We start from the raw sequence: 27,253 nt of genomic DNA on the forward strand, positions 1-27,253 counted from the left end.
CCGGGTCTGACGTGCTCAGATTCCCGTTCTGGAGGTACGGCTCGTAGCAGTGGCCGCGCCCAAACGCTGAGTACAAGGGGGAGACAAGTCACGTAAAGGGCAAGGTTAGAGTTTATTCGTATGGCTTTCCATACTGAACAGGGTGTTCCAACACCAGAGCTGGGCTTTTGGAAAACGGTGTCCAGCGCACCTCTCCGAGTCATCCATATATTTCACCCAAGACAAGTAACTCTTTTAAACAGCAATACAAAAGAGGGCGCAATCCTTTCAGGGACGGCTGGGATTGAATGTGGTAAAATGGCCTGACATGAAAAGGGGGCAGTCATAAAATGGTCATAAATTACAGTGTGCTCAATTTCTTATTTGTTTCTTTCAGCTGTGTTAGACGTGTTGCGTGTACCAATCTTGAAAACAAATTTCCGGTGCAAGGACGATGAAGAATAATTCCAAGATAAAGTGGGACATTTTCTACACTTGCTAGGCAATAGGGTCGGTACCTTCATAGCGGACGTTGAAGCCGGTGCTGTGGTTGGGCTGGTCCGTGATGAACTGCACCCTGACAGCCGGACCTTCACTGATCACCCCTTCAAACGGGATTGGATTGCCCCGGCCCGAATCAAACAGCACCACTGACCCGGCGTCCAGACCGCTCCAAAGCACCAGCCTGGGGGGGGGGGAGAGTGATGGAACGGTCCATTAAGGAGTGAATAGGTGGGTTGGTTGATGCTGTTGCTAGTCGGTCAGATGGTTAGTTAGTCAGCCAGTTTGCAAGCTAGCTTGTGAATTTTTAGTCAGTCATTTAGCAAGATGGCTAGTTAATTAGTTAGTCAGTTCATTAGTCGTAAGAAGGCTGTCAGATCTCGTCCTCTTAATCGATGGCTTCCCTCTCTTTCCTTCGGTGTCTCACATCTGTGACAGTCCTCACTCGTCTAGGTTGTTTACACCTGTCCCTCATTAAAATTCCCCTCCTGGTGTATTTAGGCAGCGTGTTTTCCTTCCTCTGTGCCAGTTTGTCTGTGTTCTTTGTTTCAAGCGCCCAAGCATTTTTTCCGGGTGATTATTTTGGTTCCCGGTTTTCCTGATTCCTGCCCGTTTACTTTCGACCATGCCTTTGCCTTCGCCCTGCCGGGTGGTTTGCTTGATCTACAGCTGATTACCTGTGTACCGAGTCTGACCGGCCATGCCTTGATCTTCTCCCTTCCGGGTGTTTGCCTTGATCGTCCCCTGATTTCCTGTGCACCGACCTATCTTCTAGCAAAGACCATTCTTTCTGTCCAGACTCTTGCCTCCGGAGTCGTGCTATCGGGTCCTATTTTCCCTGTTGCTCAGCACGCCGTTACACAAGCTCCCAGTTAGCTGGTTATGTAGTGTGTTAGGGTAAGGCGTTGAGGAGTTTGGTAGTTGAACTCAATCAGTCAACTGAGTAAACTAGTTAGTGAGGGAGTGAGTGAGTAACTTAATCATTCTCATTATCAGTTAATTAATTAGTCACTTAGTTAATTAGCCTCCTAGTTATTCAGCACAACCAACTGACACAAGTCACACAGACAGACACACCTGTCAGTGGGCCCCAGGGCCAGCCTCTCCAGATGCAGGTGCAGTCTCTGGCCCCTGGGAGCCTCCAACGACCAGGAGCAGGAGCGGTCCTGGGTGGCGTTGGGTCCCGGGTGGGGGGACGGGGAGAGGACCCTCCCCACCGTGGCGTTCTTCACGGACCCTCCACATAGGGCTTCGGAAAACACACAGAAACCGTCTCACTTCAGATCCAAATGGTCACGCAGAAGCAGTCGTATCGGTGTCATTATCGCACGCTAACGTTTAGAAAAAGACTTTAAAAAACACAAGAAAGATTTATTGATGTCTTATGAAGATAACAGTCAACCAGAATAATGTGCACACAAATGGATGATACAATTGTTTGTTTTTAAAGTTGTATTTTTATGCACGATTGCCTTCACTCCAAGACCAATTAGACTCTGCAGTTGCTTACTAATGTTATTCAAATCACTGCCGAAGGAACGTTCCTTATGTCGGGCAGAACAAAGCTCTGTTATGGAAATACACTTGGTCGTAGCCCAAGGAAATCTCATAAAGACCAGGAGATGTTTGCAGTCCTTTAGACTTTCTGGATACACGAGGAATTAAAATCATTCAATTAAATAAATAATAAATGTATAAATCCATCCTGAACATATTATTTTATTATTATTATATTATGAATAAATGTATACCTATCATCCGAGTTATGCTTTTAGTGAAAACACCCTTTGGCGGAAAATTATTAACATGGTTCAATAAATATATTTACTTGTAGCTCAACTTTTTGAATATGAACTTTTAATTTGTAGTTATATTGGTGAGATGTTCAGAGCTTTTTTATTAAAGCCAATGGGAGGGTAAATCCTTTAGCTGCCAACTGAATTTGTACAAAAACAAATGTTTGAAACATAATAATGAAATAAACATAAAAATATATCTAACAGGAGACGATTACAATATCATTATAAGCATCAACATCTACCAGCATTTTGATAGGATTTGTATAGGAAACATAGTTCATAACAGAAAACAAGGTGTTTTATTAGTAATTGGATTGACTACGGCTAGGCTGCTAGGCTGCCAGCCTGCCACAAAAACGATTCTTAAAGCTATACTGTACGATGTGAGAGAGCTAGCATGATTTGGAATTAGCTTCTCTTCGGAGTTCCGTTTAACTCCTCCCCCACCCTTCAGGACTCCCTGCCCCAACCCCTCGACACAGAGCCGTGCACGAGCGCTAATGCTGCTTACGGCTTACTTCAACGGCAACCTTTGCGTCACTTTTCAGGCCATTCAACTCCCTCAGCTGTCGCCATCGCTGAAAAGCGAATCCAATATTTATTCTCGTTTTTCCTCGAGCATTCTCCAACTTTTTTTTTGTTGCTGCCTTTTCATTTTCTGTCTTTCTTTTTCTTGCCTTTTTAAAAGGATGAACCGGGGCAAGTAACGGTGGCAGTTGTAACTTCTGTTATTTTTCTTCCATCGTGTTAACGTTGTAGGCTCACTAGGTCTAGTCCACTGTCATGAACTACTATGATAACAACGCTTTCTTTGCCCTCCGTGAACGCGCTCAGGCCGGCTCAGGCTCGTACACAGAGGGGAGAGAACGCGCAGGCTTGTGATTGGTTCTTTAGATTCGGGTACAATGTCTCCGATTGGTAAGCATTTTAACAGGTTTATAGCAGATACAGAATTCGGGTTTTTTTCGCTTCTTTTTCATTGCCCATAAGTTATTTATTGCTGTCAGGATGTAAAAACCAATTTCAACAACATATTAAATAGTGCATATCACTGAAAATCGTACAATATGCCTTTAACTGAACATTATGCAGAAGAATGGACCAGTTGGCATAGACGACTGGGTAGGATGGTAGGTTGATCAGTCTATCATACATCTGGGCGGATTCTCCCACTTGTGATGTCGATAACGGCTCGGTTTTCAAATGGCTTTAACTAAACACTTGTCAACATGATGTAAGTTACCTCTGCAGCTGGGCTCTCTGCCGCTCCATTGGGGCAGCGACGCGTTGACGCAGACCAGTGTTGGCGCCCCCTGCAGGTGGTAACCCATATGGCAGCTGAAGCGAGCGATTCCCCCAGGCAGCAGGTCCAACACGGACACCTCCCCAAAGTGAGGCTTCTTGGGGAGAGCGCAGCTCAGCCTGAAGACTATGATGGAAGAACCATGAGAAAAAAAAAAGTAAATAATTACAGTTAGCCAAGCTATATGCAGCAGCTAGAGCGAAATAAAGGAGATCTGGAGGCTAGTTATGGCATAACACTTAAAAGCCTCCTGTTGGGATAGTGACTCAGCGAATCAGCGAATCAGTGTTTTGCCTGGAACGGGAGGTACCAAAGCCCACACGCTTTCTGATTGGAAATTATGTAAATTACGGTAGGCCTACCAAAACTGGTGTTGGCAATTGAGCAGTGTTTGTGTTCCAAAGTGAAAAAAATATTTGCATCCAGGCAAACGTCTTTTTGGAGTTAAATATTCGATAAATCAAATTGTAATATAATTGAATTAAGAATTAATTTACAAAATACAAACCTACAGATTTATCTCTGTCGCTATTGTAGTACAAAACCGCTATGAGGTTTACCACTTCAATGTCTGTGGTCTGAGTTCAACCTCTCTCTCTCTCTCTCTCTCTCTCTCTCTCTCTCTCTCTCTCTCTCTCTCTCTCTCTCTCTCTCTCTCTCTCTCTCTCTCTCTCTCTCTCTCTCTCTCTCTCTCTCTCTCTCTCTCTCTCTCTCTCTCTCTCTCTCTCTCTCTCTCTCTCTCTCTCTCTTTTAGAGAAAACAGTGCCTGATCTCATCTCTGTCTTGCATGCTGAGTTTTGTCTCAGCCCCTCAGGGAACAAGGTAGAGGGGTTTTTCAGAGCGTAGCATCAAACCCTCGTAGCTCTCCTTCCAGCCTGCATCAACCACGCTACTAAAAGGCGCCCTGCTGTTAATGGCTAATGGTCTCAGGGGGTTGTGCAATAATTGTGCAATCATCTCGTTTGGGACATAGTCTCTTAATGGAATGGATTTTCTCGTATTGATGCAGATTGTGTGCGTGAGTCTAAATGAAGTGGTCCTGTGCAGCTCAACTGGTACGGTAATAGCAATGCCGGGGTAAAATGGTGAAATTCCCTCTCGGACCACCCACTGCAAGATATGCTTCATACTGACGTCACTGCAAGACACTAAAACTGGAGACGAAATGAGTCCCAATTCAGTTAGGATTGTGTCATGTCTTGTGAGAATAAGGCATTGTATTGGAACTGACGTAACACAGCACAAAACGAATTTCCCCGCAGAGACAACACATTTGCCCTTCCTATTTGAAACATAATCCAGGGCATTCATTGTGAACCATTGTTCTGTTCTTGTGTGCTCCCTGGTAAAGAGATAATCCAGTGGTGAGGGACTGAACTGGACAGGGGGAACAGTGCAGGTGGGTTCAACACAGTGTCTCCGTCCGTCTCTATTCCTGTCACATCTGCACTACTCCGGTACAGCCACTACCTGCTCACGTGTTCTTGCACACAGCAGTACAAAGCCACACACTTAGGACAAAACGACGCACTACAAACCAATATCAAGAAGTGGCTGATAAGGTTGGATTCAGTGAAGCAATTACCAAACATCTAATCAGATAATTAGCATTAAATTATTACATTGTGTTAAATGATAATGAAGACACACAAAGTTAAAACATATTTGATAAGAAAATGATATGTGTGTGTTAGTGTGTGTGTGTGTGTGTGTGTGTGTGTGTTAGTGTGTGCGTGTGTGTGTGTGTGTTAGCGTGTGCGTGTGTGTGTGTATGTGTGCATGTGTGCGAGAGAGAGAGACATAAGGCCCTTTTACACAGAGATCCCTCTATTGCCATAAAAGAGAACCGGCATTTTGCTGTCTTTTACAGAGAACCAAACCAAGCCGGCGGGATGCCGCCCCTGAGTGTGCTTATATAGAATGCCAGCGTTCCAGAACACACAACAAAATCCAATTTGTTCGTTAAATAAATGTCCAGTCCAGTCAAACGCCCGTCCAAACATGCAATCTCGATTTTTTACAGAAAGATTCTGCAACTCTAGGGGACTCGGTACAACCACCGCCACTTTGCGAGTCAAACAGCGAAACAACCCCAACAGCTTTGACTCAAGTATCTTTTCAGTTTAGCATCAATCCATTTCAAAATAAAAGCGTGCTCATGGGGTTCCTGGACCTACTCTGGTAGTGGAGCTGGAAGACCCCCAGGCTCCCCTCCCCCGTGGAGCGGAAGAAGACGGACAGCACATTGGTGGGGCTGCGGATCACCTGACCCTCCACCAGCAGGCTCTGATTGGCCAGCACCAGCGGCCCCCCGCTCTCATCCTCCCCCTGGATGGAGAGATGCTCTCCCTCCGTCAGGTTCACACTCTTTACCTGGTGGTGGTGGGAGAGGGAGAGGGAGAGAGAGAGAGAGAGAGAGAGAGAGAGAGAGAGAGAGAGAGAGAGAGAGAGAGAGAGAGAGCGAGAGCGAGAGCGAGAGAGAGGGAGGGAGAGAAGGAGAGATATAGAAAAGGGAGAGTGAGTAAGGGAGGGAGGGAGAGAGAGATGGAGGGAGGGAGGGGGAGGGAGAGAGGGAGAAAGATGGAGGGAGAGTGGGTGGGGGAAATAGAGAGAGGGGGGAGAGGGGAGGGAGTCAGGGGGAGAGAGATGGAAGGAGAGAGGGAGGGGGTGGGGGTAAAAAAGAGAGGGGGGATGGAGAAATAGAGTGGTATGGATATAGAAAATGTGAGATATGATGAGAGAGAGAGAGAGAGAGAGAGAGAGAGAGAGAGAGAGAGAGAGAGAGAGAGAGAGAGAGAGAGAGAGAGAGAGAGAGAGAGAGAGAGAGAGAGAGAGAGAGAGAGAGAGAGAGAGAAAGGGAGAAATAGAGGGATGGATAAGAGGAAATGGACATAGTGATCACATCGGGATGGAGATAAAGGGAAAGGCAAAGAAACAGAGAGAGAGAAAGAGAGGACCGAAGAGTACAGCATGTGTGACAGAGATGAATATGGACGGATAGAGATTGAGACGTAGATAGAGATATGGAGAGGGTGACAAAGGAAGAGCGAGCGGTTGAGGGGGAGAGAAACAGAGACAAATTGGCAGTGAGAGTGGTGGCCATTGAGAGAGAAAGAGAGAGACATGGAGATGAACAGATAGTGATGAAGATGGAGAGTGAGATGGAGGGAGTGAGAGAGGAAGAGAGAGATTGAGAGAAATGAGGAGACAGAATGGCAGGCAGAGAGAAAGAGGGTATATTTAAAGAATCAGTAGTAACAGAGCAATTTAAATATTATATGAATAATGTATTCATATTAATATTATATATCATATTAATAATATATTATCTATATATATATATAACATGTATGATATCATTTATATAGTGCTTTTAAGACACCCAAAGCACTTTACATACTGTATGTGTGTTGCGTATAAGCTAGTAGGATATTAAGCTAATTCCAACAACAACAACAAGAGGCAAACAAACAAAGAACGTTTAAAAAACAGAACGCCCACAACGTGCTGTCAACACAGTTGCACAGTATACAGATATGTCGGATATACTGCAGTTCTGCGCGTGTGTATCTCTTTAGTGTGTACCTGCAGCTCCACTCCGTAGCCTATGTACACGGTGACGGTGTAGTTGCAGTACAGGGATGTACCATCCGGCAGCGGGGGGTCATCGGAAGAGTCGATGTATCCTTCGGGGTCCGAGAAGTTCACCCCGCAGGCCGGTGCAGCTGGAAGGAGCGACCGCGGAGACGGTTACAAGGGGCTGGAGGTTTCTAAATCTTTAAATGCTAAGCTATGCTAATCCCCCCTGCATCTGCTCAGCAAGGTAATGTAATTCTCTGTGTAAATCTTGTAAATACGTGCATTGGGGAGAGAGAAACGTAAGCCTGAGCAAACTCATTTGGTTGTGGACATTGAGAAGCCCTCGCCGGATGCTGTTCCCAAACATAGATACAGAATCTGATCTCTATCTCATCAACATATGACAGAGTGCTTTTCTGGGAAGGTGAACAAACCTGATAATATAAGGATTATAAATAATAAATAGTAAATGAATAATATGTTATAGACAATAACAAAGAAACAAAAAACAATAAATGATAGAAAATAAACAATTATAAATAGCAAATAATAAAACATAATAAATATGATGATAAACTATAAATAAGGAAAAATATACAATGAATAATAAATCATCAATAATAAAAGAAAAGAACAAATTAAATAAAAGTCCCAAAAAGGAATGAAACTGCCGCCATTCTAGACCGACCTGGCGAAGGCGTCTCCGCCTCATCACTGTCCAGCATCTCCGGGGTTACCGTGGGAACGGCAGGTATGAGGTCCATTCCTCCCCCGTCCCCCGCGTCGGTGTGGTGCTGAGGCTGGGGGCTCTGAGGCTGGGGGCTCTGGGGCGGGGGGTGGGTCCCGGACAGGACGGGGGTCTGACTGGAGGACCCGATGGAGGGGGAGGAAGGGGAGGAGGGGGGGGAGGTGGGGGAGGAGGAGGAGGAGGAGGAGGAGGAAGCTGGAGGTGGCGGAGGCAGCGGAGGTCTGACCCGCCGCGGCGCCCCCCCACCGTGACCTCCAGGCAGGGAGGCCCCGCTCAGCCCCCTCCCCAGGAGAGGCAGCAGGTGCTGGGGCAGAGCGGAGGGCACGACCAGGCCCCGCTCGGCGACGCGGGGGAGCAGCTTGTCCCGGTGGGCCAGCACGGAGTGGATGAGACCCCCGGCCATCACGCCGGCGCCAGGGCCCCGGGGACCCTCCCTGGTCCCCCCCGGACCCTCGGGAGGGGAGGCAGAGGGGGAGGGGGTGGGGAGGACTTTCTCTGGAGAATGGGTGAGAAGGAGACACAGAGAGAGAGAGAGAGAGAGAGAGAGAGAGAGAGAGAGAGAGAGAGAGAGAGAGAGAGAGAGAGAGAGAGAGAGAGAGAGAGAGAGAGAGAGAGAGAGAGAGAGAGAGAGAGAGAGATTTTGAGTTCTTAGCACAACAATTAGATTTTGATACCTCTTTTAATCAAGTTGCTGGTGAAAAAAAGGGACATAATTTGATCATAAAAATGTATTCTCTTATGAAAAAGAGAGAGAGGGGTGGGACGAGAGAAGACAGGAGCGAGAACAGAGAGAGGGAGAGAGGGATAGAGAGAGGATGACGGATAGAGACAGAGAGTGAGAGAGAGAATGAGAAAGGAGGAGGAGGAGGAGGAGGTGATGCTGGTGGATTTATATAACTGCACAAATAGGTACATTAGAGGAGTACAGTGCGGTTTGCTAGTGTCCTGCTGTCCCGGACTCTCTGGTCCTCCTGGTCTCATTAGAGGTGGAACTGGCTACCGGGAACGACCTGACACACTACACACCCATCGTTTAAAGTACACACACACACACACACACACACGAGCACGTGCACACACACACACACACGCGCCCACGCACACACACAATCAATAAGGCTCAAGAACAAACGCAAACACACACATTCAAAAGCACATACACACAACACAATGAAACACACATACTAAAACACAAGAACACACACATACACTGTTTATGCAAGTGTACACAAACAGACACACACACACACACACACACACAAGGTTATGATTTTATGCGTATTTTGTATAAGTATGCAGAGCAGCACACACACTTGTGGAAGTTGGAGTGCAGGGGAGCCAGGCAGTGAGGCATGACAGAGAGAGAGAGAGACAGAGACAGAGAGAGAGAGAGAGAGAGAGAGAGAGAGAGAGAGAGAGAGAGAGAGAGAGAGAGAGAGAGAGAGAGAGAGAGAGAGAGAGAGAGAAAGACAGAGTGGAAAATAGAGAGGGTAGGAGAGAGAGAGAGAGAGAGAGAGAGAGAGAGAGAGAGAGAGAGAGAGAGAGAGAGAGAGAGAGAGAGAGAGAGAGAGAGAGAGAGAGAGATAGGGAGAGCGACTGCAAAAGGGAGGGATAGACAGAGAGAGAAGGGAGAAAGGCACAGTGGGAAAGAGAGAGGGGGTGAGAAAGAAAGAAAATATGCACAGACCAGCAAACTGCTCTTGCATGTTAAAGTGCCATCTCCTGCAGCTTTCTACAAAACGCATAGAACAGCATGTACACACACACACACACACACACACACACACACACACACACACACACACACACACACACACACACACAGACAGACACACACACAAACGGCCCCTAATCTTACTAACCCCCTGCTTACACCCGTTGCTTGGTTAGACCAACAAGGAAGTGACCCACTCTACATGCATCAAAGCACTGATACTCACTCAACAAACTCTCTTCGACCAATGCATCTCCCCAGCAGAGTCTATCCTCTCCAAACCAGGGGACAGAAAGACTCTCTCTTCTCCCCACCCAGAAGACAGACAGACCCTCTCCTCTCCACTAACAGGAGACAGACAGACCCTCTCCTCTCCACTAACAGGAGACAGACAGACTCTCTCCTCTCCACTAACAGGAGACAGACAGACTCTCTCCTCTCCACTAACAGGAGACAGACAGACCCTCTCCTCCCAGGAGACAGACAGACCCTCTCCTCTCCTCAGCCAGAAGACAGACAGACTCTCTCCTCCCAGAAGACAGAAAGACTCTCTCCTCCAAGAAGACAGACAGACTCTCTCCTCTCTCCTCCCAGAAGACAGACAGACTCTCTCCTCTCCACTAACAGAAGACAGACAGACTAGCTCCTCTTCCCAACCAGAAGACACAGACTCTCTCCTACAACCACCAAGAAGACAGACAGACCCTCCTCTCCACTGACAGTAGACATTCTCCTCTCCCCTCCTAGAAGACAGACAGACTCCCTCCTCTCTCCTCAGAGAAGAAAGACACTCTCCTCTCCCAACCCAGAAGAAAGAAAGAGTTTGCACTTCACTTTGTACAACAACATAGGTTTATAAGCCATGTTATTTTAATGATGTGGAGGCTTTTATTGTTTACCTGACATCTGTCCCTTCGTGTATGCAATGCAGTGTATTTAGTGGTCTCTGTTGGAATCTATGGTTTTTGTGTATAATTATAAGTTACATACAAAAAAACACATCAGTATTCAGAGTATATGGTGCACACTGCACTACACCGTATATTGCATTTGACTATGAATCTGATAGCTGCCTCTGTATCCCACTGCATTCATATAATTCACAATATGTATTTGCTTTATGTCTCTAAAACGATGTGACTATAATGTACTTGCATATGAATGAATGAAATGTGTGGTTGAGTTGCACATCCGTATACTGGATGTGTATAAAGTCCCAACGGCCCCCTCATTATGTCCGGTCCCTTGCAGGCTATTGCTATAGATCTGTAACACTTTGATTAGCAATTTCTCTCCCTTTGTTTTCCCCTTCACTTGCTGCATGTCTCTATCTCTCTCTGCATACTTTACTGTGTACCTGATGTGAATAGTGTAACACTTGTGCACATCCACACAAGCACACACACACACACACACACACACACACACACACACACACACACTTTACGTTATTTGACGTATTCACGTTATTATCTACTAGATTTTCTTCCCAACATTATCCGTATGTATGTCTGTCATTAAATCTAAGGCTTTATTTAGGAAAAAACATACATGTTTTATGCACGTTGCATAAGTCACATTCACTTTTGTGCCGATTAGCTTTTGTAGTTCCAAATGGTTTAGGTTGAGTCCCATTACGGCTCTTGACAATTTCTCTCCTTATCACCATAGGCTAGAGACCTTTGTGAAGGGTTCTGGCCCATATAACATATCTAAATGGGCTCTGACTGATACTGGCCATAACTCAGCCACAGAAACACTCACACTGGGAGCATGTGATGATGGAGCTGTTTGGAATAACAGACCCCAAACATTACAGAAACGGCTGTGGCGTTTGCTTTTTATTGCTTTCATAGGATTATGAGATCAAGATTGAATAAATACACTTGTCTTCTCAGGGGCTTTGTGACAGCCATGCACATGGATCTCATGATCAGCCATGCATATTTAATTCCTTTTTAACAGCTATTATAATATATATATATATATATATATATATTATAAGGTCATTACTAACATATTATGAACTGGGGGCATTACGACAAGTGTCGTAAATTAGCTTTGGCTAGAAACACTATGATGCAAACATCGGATTACTGCCTCACGCTCGTCTATGTTTCTGGATCTGTCCCTATTCAAATAAACCTCCAATAAATTAAAATGTGTTTTTAAAATGAAGCTCATTATGGTAGGAAAGGTGTGTTTTGGATTGAGTTGGTTCACCACCCTGCGTGTCAACGTTTCTAGTTCATTTGTTGATTGTATTGATTCTCTCTCTCTCTCTCTCTGATGATTCACTTATTTATAGAGCCGGGTCAAACCAGACCGATTGTTTGACTTTTGATCACGATGAACATGGTGTGGGAGTTGTGCATACATTTTGTGTTTCTAGTCATCTGTCTCTGAGTTGACATTTTGTATTTTCTCTCGAATAATGTGTCAAGACATTATTTTCTTGTTTTTAATAGTATTAAAGGTGGTATATTTGTAAACCTAGTATCTAATTGCTAGAGCAGACAGACAATTTTGGTCTGTTTGGAGAAAGTGAGCGAGACACTGTGAGTGTGTGTGTGTGTGTGTGTGTGTGTGTGTGCAGCATCAACAGACTGACTTGAGCAAAACAAATAGTTCTGTTTCAGGGGCTGATGCTAATCTTTAAATGATTTATAAATGTATGAGCTTTAAAATATGTCCAGACATCTTAAAGGGTGTCTGGTAGTGAACTCAATACATATATACAGTATATATGTATAATATATCTGCTGTTTACGTTTAAGGTGCAAAGAGCATTGTCAGCCAGTAAAACCAAGGGGGATTTCAAAGACTCTCTATGAGGGAATCTTTAAGAGAGAATGCAGGACATCTTCAGCTAGGTAATTAATATCAATGGCCCGATTCTGCTCCAGCTAAACAAAGAAATGATAACATAGTGTCAACGACAGTTATACACGAATGCATGGATTAAAAGTGGATTAAAAGTTGATGTGGACACGCACAGCAATGTGAATCCATCTGCGCACGCACACACTCTATGGGGGTGGCAGTGAAACCTACAGGAATGTCTGGAGACAGTGGATGGATCATCAGGTTTCCTTTGAATGAATTATGTCCCCAAAAAATGTACATCAAAGCATTGCGTCTCTACAGAATGTAAAGCATACAATGTCTTTGGCATCGTTGGAAGATATATTTTCTTCCAGTGCATTAATATTTATGAGTGCAGAACAACAAAATATTTTTGGCGGTTCGTTATTTAGTTTTCTCACTGTCAGATTCGTGCACACTCTGATACAATAACACACACACACACACACACACAGACACACACACACACACACACACACACACACACACACACACAGAAATACAAACACACACACACGCATACATACACAGGCACAAGTATTCACACATGCGTATACACCATGGTCATAAATACACGTGCACACTTTTCATGTAAAGCCTCTTGGCTCAGGAAGGCAAGTGAATAGACGTAACCAACAGTATTTGTTAGAATGATCAAACAGACGAAGGTGTATGTAAGAGGAAAAAAAAACGGTTGCCAAGAAAAGTATGAAAAAACAACCACTTTAAGCATGACTAGGATTGCAAGAACATTTTATAAATACTCCCAGACTGCAGCAAAACAACACATTCAAGTAGTATCAAAGGTATTTTCATTTATTTGAATAATGGTTAGAATGTTGCTCAGCTCACTGTAATATGATAAAATAATATAAAGCTCTCAAGTGTGATGAGATGCCATTACGAATGTTGGCTTAAGAAAAACTACTAAATATATAAATCCTACCACTTTTACTTCCTGCGGCTCGGGAGTCCGACTGCTCTACTGAAGCAAGTCGAGTCGTATTAATATTATATCATAAATGTGTTCCTGGGGTTGAATCCAAAGGAATGCGAGAGAATCATGGCGTTCGACGCGTTGGGCTCAGCGCTGTCGGACTATTCGCTAATTGAACCTGTTTGACAAGCGTGTAAAAAGGGGCAGACATCTTCGTCCTCACAAGGGAAGAGCTTGGCTCGGATGAAATCAATCAAGAGACTGCAGAGTCAGGGCCTTGCAATACATTAACAAATATAACGTTTTTGCTCTCTCTTGCGTAGCCTCCATGCTGAATTAGTGAACATCCGAGCATTGACGATAATAAGCAAACAGAATTGGTCCCGTTAGATGTGTCTATCCGTCAAAACCTTGGACCTTTGGGGGGAAAAACTCGGTGAACTGCTTCAATGATTTCCTAGCCGCGGGGGTTAGTGCTGAAGGCGCAGAAAGTAAAACGCAAACACAATCAATGTTATCTTCGGAATCTGGGTTTTGGGGGGAACCAAGGCCTCAATCTCACAGCTGAGTAGCTACCGGTTGACCAATCACAAAGCTGAGAGCTGGTCAGTACGTACATTAAACCAATTGCAATTCAGTCACTGTAAAACACTATCAACTGGATTTCAATCTTCCCAAGCTATTTCAAATGCCGGATGCTATCGAGATGAACAATGTGGTGCACTGTTTCGGATTGAAAGCTTTATGTTATTATGGGATGTGAGCAGGCTCACAGGCAACGGGCTCTGGCTAGTCCGTGCTTGAATGGGTGAGAGAGAGAAATTGAAAGAAAACGTGCGGTGGAAAGTGTCTCTCTGCATGTATTTGCTTGAGTGCGTGTGCGTATGTACGTGCACTTGCGCGTGTGTGTGTGTGTGTGTGTGTGTGTGTGTGTGTGTGTGTGTGTGTGTCTATGCGTGTGAGTGTGTGCGTGCCCCGGTGTGACCGTCTCTTCGGAGCAGATGGCATCATCTGCAGGTTCTCCCTCCTCTCCCTCATTTAATTCTCTTCTTTCCCATTTTCTTTCCAATCTCCTATCTTCTCTGTGCCTCGGGCCCAGCTCTCACAGGTTGGGGAGCGGGCTCTGCCCAGCTGTTCTACTCTCCATCTCCGCTCCTAGCAGCGTTACTCTGCCTTTTTTTCAACGCTCCGCTAACAAACCTCCTCAAGCCATCGTTTCGTGTTTCCGTATCATCCTCATCCAGGATGCTGATTGCTTTGGGTGTGATTGCTTCAGAATTACTCTGTTTTCTTCCTTTTTTAAATCGCTTACTTTATCGACTTTCATGTTCATATAGGAGACAATCCATCATCCTTATTTACTTTTGAGTCATTTAGCAGATGCTTTTTCCAAAGTGCAGTGAATTCAGCTAGTGAATACAGAGACAATTGTTTAAGGATTAGGGTAGGGGCAAGACAGTACACACAGGTCATTAAGTAGCAGGTAGGGTAAGACATTACAGATACTGTCCATTAAGGAGCAGGTTGAGGTTAGACAGCACAGGGACTGTCCATAGGGAGCAGGTAGGGGATAAACCTTACAGATAATGTTCATTAAGGAGCAGGTAGGGGTTAGACAGTACAGATACTGGTCATTAAGGAGCAGGTAGGGGTTAGACAATACCGAGACAGGTCATTAAGGAGCAGGTAGGGGTAGGTCCGTACAGAGACAGGTCATCAATAAACAGGGAGGGGATAGACTTCTCGCACTCAAATTACTTAAGTTAAGGCTGCAGACAGGAGGACTGAACTCAGCACCTTTCAGCTCGGAGTCAAACCCCTAATAGCCCAGACGCTATTCTGTCACAACCTCACCGAATAACCATACATCACGGACATCCACACCTCTACACAGTAACAGACAATCGTTATTCAAAGACGGATGACACGTTCGACAACAACAAAAGCCCCGTGCCCGACCTGCTCGGCAGACAGAGCGGCGACATGACAGCAGAAGACGGACGACAACTGATGAAAAGTCAGCACAGCATTTCACACGGCTAAATCCATTCCATCGCAGCGTGCTGGCTGTGTGTGTGTGACGGGGCGTTCTGTCCTTGGTGTGTGTGTTTAGGTCAATGAGGTGTGCAGTGGGGGAGGTGGGATGTACTTAGGAGGGGGGGGGGGGGGGGGAGAGACTGATGAGGCGTGTAAAGGAGCGACAGTTAAGGTTTCACGATAACCCGTTCTGAGCTGAGCTGTCACAGCATGGTGATTAACAAAGTGAGAGTGTGTGTGTGTGTGTGTGTGTGTGTGTGTGTGTGTGTGTGTGTGTGTGTGTGTGTGTGTGTGTGTGTGTGTGTGTGTGTAAAAGGGAGAACAGGGCTTCTGGAGCGCACACACACACACACACACACACACAGGTACACACACACACACACACACACACACACACACACACACACACACACACACACACACACACACACACACACACACACACACACACACACACACACACACACACGCAGGCTGACACATGCTGCATGCCCACACGCATGTATGCAAGTAGGGCACCCAACTGAAATAACCAGAGCTATATCCATTTCTTGGGATTTTGAGGACAGAAGCGACTGAATCTCCCTCCCTGCTCCTCACCCGGCTCTCCCGTCCCCAGAAGGGAGGCTGAGAGGGGGAATTAAAAAAAAAAAAAAAAAAAAAAGCAGTGAATTTGCACTAAAAGAAGCTAGGCAGGGAGCCAGGCTGGTGAAAGACAAACACAGCCATATCCTCCCAGAGAGAGAGGGGCCTCCTGCTGTGCATTCAGCTGCTACTGTAGCGCGTCTCCACCAGCACCACCGTGCTGGCAGCACAGGGACCCACGCGCTCACACACACAACCACCAGAAACCAGGCTGCACCGAGGAGACCCACGCCGCCATAGACCCGGCCCACAGCGGTGCGGCTCTGGGCCGACACAGGCGTGGCTCATGACTCGGATTATCGATCAGCTCGTCGGAGGTACCAGGGCCAGCGCCGGCAGACTTTTAACTGGGGAAGATTCTAGACTGTTCCACAAACGTAATTAGTGCTGTGAGGGACACCTGTGTTCGTGCTGTGATGACAGCGCGTTGAAAAGGCTCTGCAACAGTGAATGATAGATGACATCTGCATAATGTCCATATGTTTCCTACCTTGTGTACAATAACTACACCCATAGGTAGAGTCATATCGTACTTTATGAAGTGTGTTTTCGTAGCCGTGTTTCATATAGCTGTACGGTATATTGAGAAGAGTACAGCAATTGGCATCATAGAATGATGTCTTTAAAGCCCTGTCTTTTATCGGTGTTGATCTAGATGGATGAATAATTCATTCATCCTGTAGGATATTCAAATAGAAGCCAGGTTATTGAACATCTACACCACCATAGAAAGAGTAAACAACATTGTTAGCCTTAGATTAATAAGTTTCAGATTGGTGTACATCGAGTGTGCTACACCAATAGAAAGAATATCCTTTTTCTATTGGTGCTATGTATGTAAAAGTTAAATAACATTCAGCTATTAATTTGATCTGTTCATCTATACTTTCCAATTGACCAGTACATTGATGATACTTATCCTATAGGAAAAGTAAATAACATCAGATTATTATATCCTTATTATATAACTTTTTTGGGCAAAAAATTGTCTACTTATCTCTATGGAGAGTCCTCCATAGCCAAGACTCGGACGCTAGGTTAAGGCTGTTAAAGTAAGTTTATATATAACCTATATAAAACAGATAAAGCACCATATAAAAGTGATTCAATATGGCTGTAGCGCTCCCAGTGACTACTGCTGTTTATTCCCCCGTGCGTTCCCTCCCATGGTGATCGATTCCCCTTCTCAGTGACTCACAGCCTCTGCTGCTCTTTGAAATCACTTCTTGAGCCTACCTTCATTATTTTGGCCATTTTCTCCATCCTCCCAGCGTTTAGCTTTTCATCAAACTTTTTCAGCTTAAAGTTAAAGGTTGTCTTGGTTTTTTGGAGATCGTGATAGAGGCCGACAAGGCTCTGGGCAGAGGGCTGCGACCTCCATTATGCTGCTGCTACTGCTGACGCCTTCACCAGAAGTGACTCAGGCTGGCTCCTCTGTATCAGCAGAAAAAGTCCCACATTAGTAATTATGTTACCAGCTGTACTGTCTTCACCATGGACCCCCGCTGTTGGTATTTGACAATTAAATGCCCCAGCGTTTCACCCGTCAAGTTAGCGTCTGTGGAATAAGATGTCTAAAAGAAGAAAGAAATGGAAAGCATTTTGTGCCCGACATCGGCAAAACAGTTTCTACCGAGAGTTGTCTGTTTGCATCATAACAACAATGGCTGAGTCCCACGCCTTGACAATTCCCATCGTCATCTGCAAAAAAAGCGAGGGGCAGAGGCGTATTAAAGTGTGGGTACTCACTGGTCACGCTAGTAACTGTCTGGGGTCTGTTCTTTTAGCTGTTTGATGGTAAGGATTTAGAGTTATCATTTAGTTTTGAACTCTCCCGTGAGCTTTGTCCAACACAGGAACATAATTTCCCATCATATTATGGAGTATGAAAAGAGAACTGAGAAGCAATGCGATGTGAGTGTGTGTGTGTGTGTCTGTGTGCGTCTGTTTGTATGGGCGTGCATTCTGGACTGTATGCGTGTGTGTGTGTGTGTGTGTGTGTGTGTGTGTGTGTGTGTGTGTGTGTGTGTGTGTGTGTGTGTGTGTGTGTGTGTGTGTGTGTGTGTGTGTACATACGTGTGTATTTGTATTTACTTGTATTTATTTATTTACTTGATGTAACACAATTCTGATTGAGGCTATGGCCCACTGATGAAAGCCCTTGCATTTTGCAGCATTATGAATATTATCAACTGGCTGTCGACATTCACGGGAAGAATCCCAAGTAATACACAGTGACGCCTTTCCCATCACCCTGCTGTTCTGCCAGAGAGGGTAACGCAAACGACTCACACTTCAACTCACTTGTTTGTGTAGCGTGGTTGTTTTTCCTGGTCCCTGCCAGTGTTGCCAGTAAAGAAGCAGACTGACGTCACAGAGACAACACTTTTCGGATCTCCGGGAATTCAGGACCAAAAACACACCTGGAATTACCCCTTATCGCCATAGAGAACTAAATTGAAATCTTCGAGATTGCCACTTCAAGCATGAACAAAAATAAAACCCTGTAAAATGTAGGTGACAAATGGAAATAAGTACGACTGGTCCTAAAAAGAGATTGCTGGACAAACAGTGGCTGTTGCCATGGTAGCTGGACTTATAACTTATTTCAGCTTCAAAACCAGCAGCATCTAGATGAGAACGTATGAAATGAGAATGCACACCGACATGGCCAACAAATTATCCTCTTGTATAGCATAATTACAACAAAATTCTCCTTTCCTTGTAGTGTTTTGATTGGTTTGTGTAGAGCTTAATAGCAACACAGAGCACTAGGATAACGTGATGGTTGTGTATTGAGAGCATGGTTAGAACTTGTGCTAGTTTCTGATTAGTTTTGTGTGTTCGTACTGTGTGTGTGTGTGTGTGTTACTTTCATTACATCATATTGTACAAGTTCACAAGAGTAAAATCCTTAGGCTTGTTTCCTCGACAACCATACACCTCAACATAGCAGCAACAATACAAGAGAAAGTAAATAGGAAAAAGAAGAGAAGTAAAATAAGTAAAAATAAGAAGAAGCAGAAGCAGAAGTGTTAGTGGGAGTGGTGTGTGTGTGTGTGTGTGTGTGTGTGTGTGTGTGTGTGTGTGTGTGTGTGTGTGTGTGTGTGTGTGTGTGTGTGTGTGTGTGTGTGTGTGTGTGTGTGTGTGTGTGTGTGTTCACCGCGATATGTCGCTGTATTTCTTTGAACCCATTAGTAAATGGGCAGATGACCGTCCTCGACCGCGGAGAAGATACCAGAGGAGCTTGGAGCTTTTATCAGGTCCCTCCTGCTGACCCACATAGAGACCAGCCGCGCTCAATAATACATCACACGCACTGGAATGGTTTAGGGGACCCCGGGAGGGAATAAAAGCAATAATACACGTATGTATCTGAAAGAGTTTATAGTGTTTATATACTATGAGAGTGAGTACATGGAGGAGATGCACTGGGTTAAGTGAATTTAGAGACAGTTGTGGTGGTGTTGTCAGAGGTGTTGTGGTTTCTCTGTATGGTTTATAAATACAACTAAAAGCAGGTATTGACTGTGTTCGCTCAAATAGGCCCAGAATCACGTCCTTTACTGTAAACTGCTCATTTTCTGTATTCTATTGATGGACCACGATGACATCCATTAATCAATTGGTCAATGACCAATCAGCCCCGCCAACCAATCAGAACTGACAATCAATCAATCAACAAATCAGCATCTTCCACAGAGAAAGCAAGAGAAAACACCTGCCTGTTTACCCTAACCCTTACTAATCATAGCATCCAGGGGAGTGAAACTAACCATCCACACACAGATATCACGCACCGTTTCTTCAGCGACCAGACAGCAAGAGAGAGAAAAGGAGAGAGAGGGAGAGAGAGAGAGAGACATGGTACGTTAGGGGAGAAGATAAACACGTTGACACGTCGACACAGGAAGACAGGAGGATATATCATCACTGCGCCGCATGGGTAGGGCTCTGTGCAGTGTGGATTAACACACTCAGACGTATTTGGACAAGAGAGAGAGAGAGAGAGAGAGAGAGAGAGAGAGAGAGAGAGAGAGAGAGAGCGAACAGACACTTCGCTGGGATCCCCGTATCAAAGGGAGATGACAGATGAAGCAGCATAGCAGCACAGGCTTAGCGTTACAGCTTTGAAGCAAATGGATACTGAAATATTAACTATTAAAAATGTTCCGCTCCGCTTCTGATAGTGGCAATCATTTGAGCACTATAGGCTGCAGGGGCGAAGGAGACACACGCAGACGTTCACACGCACACAGACACAGTGACACACACGCACACACACAAGGGACATGAGCACAAGTTTTGTTGGATTGATTTATCCAGTCGAAATACGAAATCTCTCGAGACGTCATTAGGCTTCAACATATCTCATAATTTATACACCACTCAAGCAACATGGAGAATTGTGCTGTCATCCTGTCAAACTCAACCATGTGTGGTCCCCTGTTTTCTTCTTAATATGTACGAATATCTATATCTATGTCTATATAGATAAATATACAGGCTATCGTATAAATATACAACTTTTAACAATTATTTAAATTGTTAAAAGGGTTAACAATTTAAATAATAAATAAGGGTTAATGAAGTATTCATGCATCACTAGGTGAGTGAGGTCCCCCCCTTCAATGTAAAAGCGTCTTTGAGTGTCTAGGAAAAAGCGCTATATAAATTCAATGCATTATTATTATTATTATTAAATGCTGCTACCATCAACAGACCAGCACGGTCACGCGCACGCAAACGCGCGCACACGCACGCGCGCGTTTGCGCGGTTTTACTGGAAAACCTCATTAACCAAAGTCACCAACAGCGTAATGAAATCGGTGAAACGATTGGCTGACGTGCGGACGTGCGTGTACGCGGGTCTAACCCGCATGATTGCGCAGTTGTTCTAGGCGAGTTGTATTAGTGTGTCCGTGCATGTAGACCTTGTGAGGACCACACTAGGCCTGCGCGTGTTTATGTGCCCGCGTGCATGTAGACCCACAGAGGACCAACTAGGCCTGCGCTTGTTAATGCGTGCGCGCGTGCATGTAGACCTGCTGATGACCAATTAGCCTGTGCGTGTTTATGCGTGCGCGCGTGCATGCATACATACTGAGGACCAACTAGGCCTGTGCGTGCTTTCACGCGCGTGTATGTGGGCAAACGTGCACTTGTTTCTCGTGCACTAGGGACTGAAAGAAGTGGTTGCTAATGGGAAACATTCATCCAGTGAAGGCAGACACCCAATTCTAATGGTACACACACACGCCATCTCCAACCAAACACATAACGCCAATAAGTTCCAACCGGAAGGCCTGTAGCCTAATAGGCTATAGTTACACTTTAGAGTACAGGCATGGTAGGCTGCTGACAGTTAGCCGGGTGGCATTCAGCTTTAACATTGGCTCAATTTAATTTGATTTGAACAAACAAAAGCCCACTTAGGGCCAAAAACAAAGCATCCATAGCAGGCCTACTTCAGCAGGCAGACTGGTGCGAGAAGTTAACGAACCCCGGTTCCAACTTTCTCTCGCTGCTGTCCCCCTCACTGCTTTCCCGTCGCAGAGCAGGCACCGTTTAACCGGGTTCATTACGGTACATTCAGACGGTCACCGTGGGTTACCTTTCTTGTTTTCACCGCATTTGTTATCTCTCCTCGCGAGTTACAGGGCCCATCTGTTCCATTTTCTTGCGATGAAATGAAGCGATAAACAGAAAGGCAGAGCCATTAAAAAATAAACTGTGGTTTTTTGGGGGGGGGGGTTGAAACACGCTGCCGTCTCTACCCACGCAAACAAGTGGGCTGGAGTCCGCTCGTAGGATGCCAGCAGGCATGCTTATATAGGCAAGTGCGAGAACCGGTGGATATTAACGGAATTGGAGACGAGATCAGGTTTGTTAATAGTCCCCCTCCCCGAGCAATGTAATAAGAGATCCCTTCAGCAGAAACAATGCAAAAAACAACAACAATGTTGAAAGACGCCACCACACCACACAGCATCCACCACCCCACTAGCAGATCCCTGCACACGCATTCTCCCACACTGACCCGTACCTTGTCCTTCCCCGCTGACACCGATCCCCAGCAGGACCATCCAGAGCAGCGCCGGTGTGATGTTTGGGTTGGGGGACCGGAGAATGAGCATGCTGACAAACCCCATCCAGATAGCTTGTTTTGGTTCTTCACAAAAAAATCAGGTAAAAACACAGTAGGAGAACAGTTGGTCAGAATGACTGCGATGTGTACGGGGAAGGGGGTGGCGGGGGTGAGGGGGTTGCCGACGCCAGCAGCACTGCGGTAAAAGATAAAACCCCCCTGTTAGAAACCCGTCGCAATTAGGTTTCTCGTTAGGCAGCGGCGCGCGGTCCTTCTCACGGCGTCTCCATCCTCCGACTGGTGAACTCTGCAGCGAGCAGTGAGTGAGTCTCTCTCTCTCTCTCTCTCTCTCTCTCTCTCTCTCTCTCTCTCTCTCTCTCTCTCTCTCTCTCTCTCTCTCTCTCTCTCTCTCTCTCTCTCTCTCTCTCTCTCTCTCTCTCTCTCTCTCTCTCTCTCTCTCTCTCTCTCTCTCTCTCTCTCTCTCCTTGCTTTAGTTCACAACTATTCTCTTTCTGTTTATCAGTTCACTCTCTTTCCTCTCTCCTTCTGTCGCTCTGTCTTTCTCTCAATCTCTCTCTCTCTCTCTCCATCCTGCTTGCTTTAATGTACACTGTTCTCTCGCTCTCCCTGTCTCCTGATCTCTCTCTCTCTCTCCCGCTTTTCTCTTCCTCTCATCTCTCTCCCCCTCTATTTGGCTGGCTTAGTCTCCCTTGCTCTCTCTCACACAAACACAAACACACCCACAAACACCCCCCCCCCCTCCCACGTTGCTGTATGACATTGATGATGTTGCAGAGCCCCCCGGGGGACCACCCTCTACTCGTCCGATAGCACTGTAAGCTGCAGTAATGAACGGCCACATACACATTCATTAGCAGGGGCAGAGGAGGAGGGAGAATACAAGAAGCCTGTGCAGATGCAGTCGGTTTATGGGGGGTAGAGGGAGGGAGGGGGGGCTGGAGGGGTTTGCTGGAGTGGGTGGAGGAACGGCTTCCAACTCCATCTACTCTCCACGCTATAAGTAGAAATATTTTCTTCCTGCAGTCCAAGTGGGCTTCCCAGGAAGTCCTGTGAATCACCCATGGAATGCCCTCTGATCCTCGCTCCCCTTCATCTAATCTCTCTTTACCAAGGAATACACTCACTGATACCAGAGGAAGAGTCTTTAACAGGAAATACACTCAATAACACTAGAGGAACAGTCTTTATCATGAAATACATTATCACTGATACTAGAGGAACAGCCTTTACCAAGGAGTACACTCACTGATACTAGAGGAACAGCCTTTACCAAGGAGTACACTCACTGATACTAGAGGAACAGTCTTAACCAAGGAATACTCTCACTTATACTAGAGGAACAGCCTTTATCAAGGAGTACACTCACTGATACTAGAGGAACAGCCTTTACCAAGGAGTACACTCACTGATACTAGAGGAACAGCCTTTACCAAGGAGTACACTCACTGTTACTAGAGGAACAGCCTTTACCAGGAAATACACTCTTATTGATACTAGAAGAAGAGTCTTTACCAAGGAAATACACTCACTGATACTAAAGGAATAGTCTTTATCATAAAATACACCCTTACTAATGCTAGAGGAACAGTCTTTAACATGAAGTACACACTCATACTAGGGGAACAGTCTCTAACATGAAGTCTCCTCTCACTAATACTAGAGTAACAGTCTTTACCAGGAAATACAGTGATACATTAGGATAGAGGAAGAATAGTGACTCACACATATGCCTAATGCCTGAAGCCATGATGTTTTTTTGGGGGAAATGAGCTACACACACACAACCCCCACACACCCCACAATCCGCTTTTTACTATCCCAGTTATGAATAATAAATAGTGTTAAAAAATGTCTTGTAATGGTATATAGACAAACCATAACAAAAGGTTATGGTTTCACATTGCACTGACCTATAATTCTGTATAAATCACATGAGGTCATATCCATCAACTGTTCAAGCCATCTTGGCACCTTGTTACCCTTCATGCATCATTCAAGATATGGTCTAATAGCCTCTTTAATATATTCTATTCATAATTTAAACGCCATTTAGGAGAAGCTTTTATCCAAAGCTACCTACAGTGAATGCAGATAACAGGACATTGAGGAACACGAGGACTGATAGGCTGTGTGTGGGTTCAATTGGGGAATGAACCCAGAACTTTCTAGATTCAAACACAATAGCCACAACACCGTTAAGCCAAATTCTTAAGAACAAAATTCTAAAGAGCTAGAACCACAACCCTGGAAATAGGTTTCAGCTGTTAAGTGAGGGGATGCTTTGCATTATGACAAAATGTTGCAGTGGGGACTGATTCTGGCACTGTTCACAGTACTGTTGTTATCTTAATTATTCGATTGTGCTGTGGATGCCTGGGACCATTGAGTGCAATAACATAAGGCGGACATTTATGTCCTGGGTCAAATCAATCATGAAACAGGTTCCATAATCACACCATGATCAATCACACTGATCAAACACTCCAATCTCTGAGCAGGAAACTGCCTTGATAACGACACGGGAGCATCCCTTCCTGGCAGCCATGTATGTATCGTTACCATGGCGATGGACCAAAAGAATAACGCCAATACAGGCAAAAGTGAGCGGCACTGCAGGGATCCCCCCCCCCAAAAAAAACACATATTTTTCCGAGGAAGATGAGGCTTTTGTCCTTCATCGCCTCTGACTTGCAACTTTCCGAGCACTTCTCCAGGCTCCTTCTTAATCCCTCTCTCCATCTCTTCTACCCCCCCCCCCCCCCACCCCCACCCCCTCTCTCTCTTTCATCACCGCGCCGTCATTGGCTCACGGTCTTGTTCTGCTGGCTGTGTGTTGTGTTGTGTTGTTACACGCGCGCACGTGAGAGCAGATAAGCCTCTGCAGTGAGCAAGGCTCTGTGGCTGCATCAGTTTTTTTTTCGCTGTCTCCCTCTCCTTGACTCGCTTGCTCTCTCTCTCTCTCTCTCCCTCTCTCTCTCTCTCCCTCTGTGTAAGGCACAGAGTTCACGTTCAACAGAAAAGCAACGACACAAGCAGCTTAAGTGCGGTGTGATGAGAGCAAGCGAGAGAGAGAGAGAGAGAGCAAGTATCAGCCAGAAAACCCTCACTGCCTACTCCAGGGATTGAAACACTGACCCGTGGTTGGAATGTAGGCTATGGTGGTTATCTGTTAGGTTTGACTCAAAAGGGAACAGCTCATTTCTGTATTTATTAGAAATTAGCGGTTCCTTGGTTGTGTAACAAACTGGCGGTTAGTTGTCAAACAGACAAGATGGGATTTCCGCCTGATTTTTTATTGATTGAAAATAGAACAAACAAAAACAAGGTTGACTTCCTTATTTTATTCATACAAACACTGCTCACCTGAAAGAATAATTAGAATTCAGATTTGAATATAGTATATTTGACCATGAATGGATTCTTTCGTTATCATCTATTGATGATAATATCCCAGATGGATAATGTTATTCTCCAGTAACAGACAATTTAGAAATACTAGATTTCCTTTTAGTTTTTAAATTGTCTGCTCACTCCTGACAACATTCTACTTCAGGTGCCCCTAACCTTTGACCTCACCTCGGCTCCCAGAGCTGCCAATGGGCCTTTTATTCACCTAGCGGCCATCTTGGTTCTGAACACTATCCGGGTGGGGGAACTGAATGCGGAATAGAACCAATATGGAACCAATATGGCGGCCGGGTGAATAAGTCCAAGGGAGAGGGAGCAGGACAGAGAGAGGGAGAGGACAGAACACAGAATGGCTGAACCAAAGAAGGAACAAAAAGAGGCACAAGCAATGCTTTGGGGGGCCTCAAACCTTCCCACCTCAGTCCACCTCTTTCTTCAGGTATTTCTTCATAACGGAGGCCACGTCTTCTCCCTCGCTCCCCTCCGCCTCCAGCCTTTCCCCCTGGGGCCTCCCCCCGCCCGACTTGCCCCTGGACCCCCCCGCCCCGGTCTGGGACCCCCCGGCGGAGCTGCCCCCTGAGCTGGACGACTCGGACGCCTCCGAGCTCTTCCTGCTGCGGGACGACAGGGGCAGCTCCCCGAAGTGGACGCTCAGCGCTCTCCTTCCCCCTCCCCCTCCCCGGATGGACCCGGCCAGGCTGCTGGCCGACTGCGCCCTGCGGATGGCCGGCATGATATCCGACCCGGCGCCGTCCCGGCCGCCGTCTGCCATCAGGCAGCGGTTCTGGAACACCATGGGCTCCGAGCCGAGGGAGCCCTCGCCGCCGTCCTCCGAGGCCAGCAGGCGGCGCCGCGCCGGAGCCTGCGGGGAGCGCTGGGGGCTGGGGCCACCGGAGCCACGGCCGCCGCCGCCGCGGCCCTCCTCCAGCTCCTCCTCCGGGATGGAGAGGGAGCGCGGCAGGTGGCGGCCGTGCAGCGCCGACAGGGAGGAGAGGTGGGGCAGCGTGGGGAGCTGGCCGGCGTTGGCCGCCGAGGGGTCGGGGGCGGCGGGGGCGGCGGCGGCGGCGGCGGCGCTGAAGCGGATCGCTCTGGGGGCGGAGGAGGAGGTCGACGCCCCTCCGATAGAGGCGCTGCTGGCAGCGCGCTGGAGCAGCGGGGAGGGGGGCTTCAGGATGCCCGGCCGGGCCTCGCGGGGGTCCTCGGGCCCCGGGGAGAGGGCGGAGGCGCGGCGCCTCAGGGAGGAGGCCCCGGTGGTCTGGTAGATGGGCAGGGAGGCCGCGCTGCCCGCCCGGTCCACCTGGTCGCCGCCGACGCTCCCCGCGGCTCCGCCCCCCCGGCGCTTGCGGAGGCCGTCCAGGAGCTCGGAGAGGGCCGAGGAGGACGAGGCGCGGCCCAGCCCCCCCGTGCCGGCCCCCCCGGCCACGGAGCCGCCGTCCTCGTCCACGCACGACCTGCAGTGGAGAGGGAGGGGGGGAGTGAGCGCTCCTAACACCTCCCCCTCGGAGAACATCACACGGCCTGACTCGCCAGCTTTCTGAACCGCTCACTTTTGTATTTTTGTAGTTCTTGTTGTCGTTGAGTTGAACGTCAAATTGTAGCCAGCGCACAACTAACGTCGCACATTAGGAA

General features: G+C 46.6%; 2 protein-coding genes across 2 annotated transcripts in view; both read right to left on the minus strand.

Moving 5' to 3' along the window:
- sez6l (seizure related 6 homolog (mouse)-like) overlaps positions 1 to 22,540 on the minus strand; it is a 34,909-nt gene extending 12,369 nt beyond the window's left edge. Inside the window, exons 1-9 of the mRNA XM_030342516.1 lie at positions 22,154 to 22,540; positions 8,085 to 8,404; positions 7,850 to 8,021; positions 7,168 to 7,307; positions 5,760 to 5,955; positions 3,523 to 3,708; positions 1,558 to 1,729; positions 498 to 664; positions 1 to 66 (exon numbers count right to left, since the gene is read on the minus strand). The exon at positions 1 to 66 is cut by the window's left edge and continues 129 nt beyond it. Of these exons, the coding sequence (XP_030198376.1) occupies positions 1 to 66; positions 498 to 664; positions 1,558 to 1,729; positions 3,523 to 3,708; positions 5,760 to 5,955; positions 7,168 to 7,307; positions 7,850 to 8,021; positions 8,085 to 8,404; positions 22,154 to 22,259 (1,525 nt within the window). The 5' untranslated portion in view covers positions 22,260 to 22,540. The remainder of the gene's footprint in view (positions 67 to 497; positions 665 to 1,557; positions 1,730 to 3,522; positions 3,709 to 5,759; positions 5,956 to 7,167; positions 7,308 to 7,849; positions 8,022 to 8,084; positions 8,405 to 22,153) is intronic.
- Positions 22,541 to 25,493: 2,953 nt separating this feature from the next.
- Positions 25,494 to 27,253, minus strand: part of myo18b (myosin XVIIIB) — a 33,603-nt gene continuing 31,843 nt past the window's right edge. The window contains exon 41 of the mRNA XM_030342237.1: positions 25,494 to 27,075. Within this exon, the coding sequence (XP_030198097.1) occupies positions 26,043 to 27,075 (1,033 nt within the window). The 3' untranslated portion in view covers positions 25,494 to 26,042. The remainder of the gene's footprint in view (positions 27,076 to 27,253) is intronic.

This window comes from Gadus morhua, chromosome 19 (assembly GCF_902167405.1).
Source record: "Gadus morhua chromosome 19, gadMor3.0, whole genome shotgun sequence".
NCBI lineage: Eukaryota > Metazoa > Chordata > Actinopteri > Gadiformes > Gadidae > Gadus > Gadus morhua.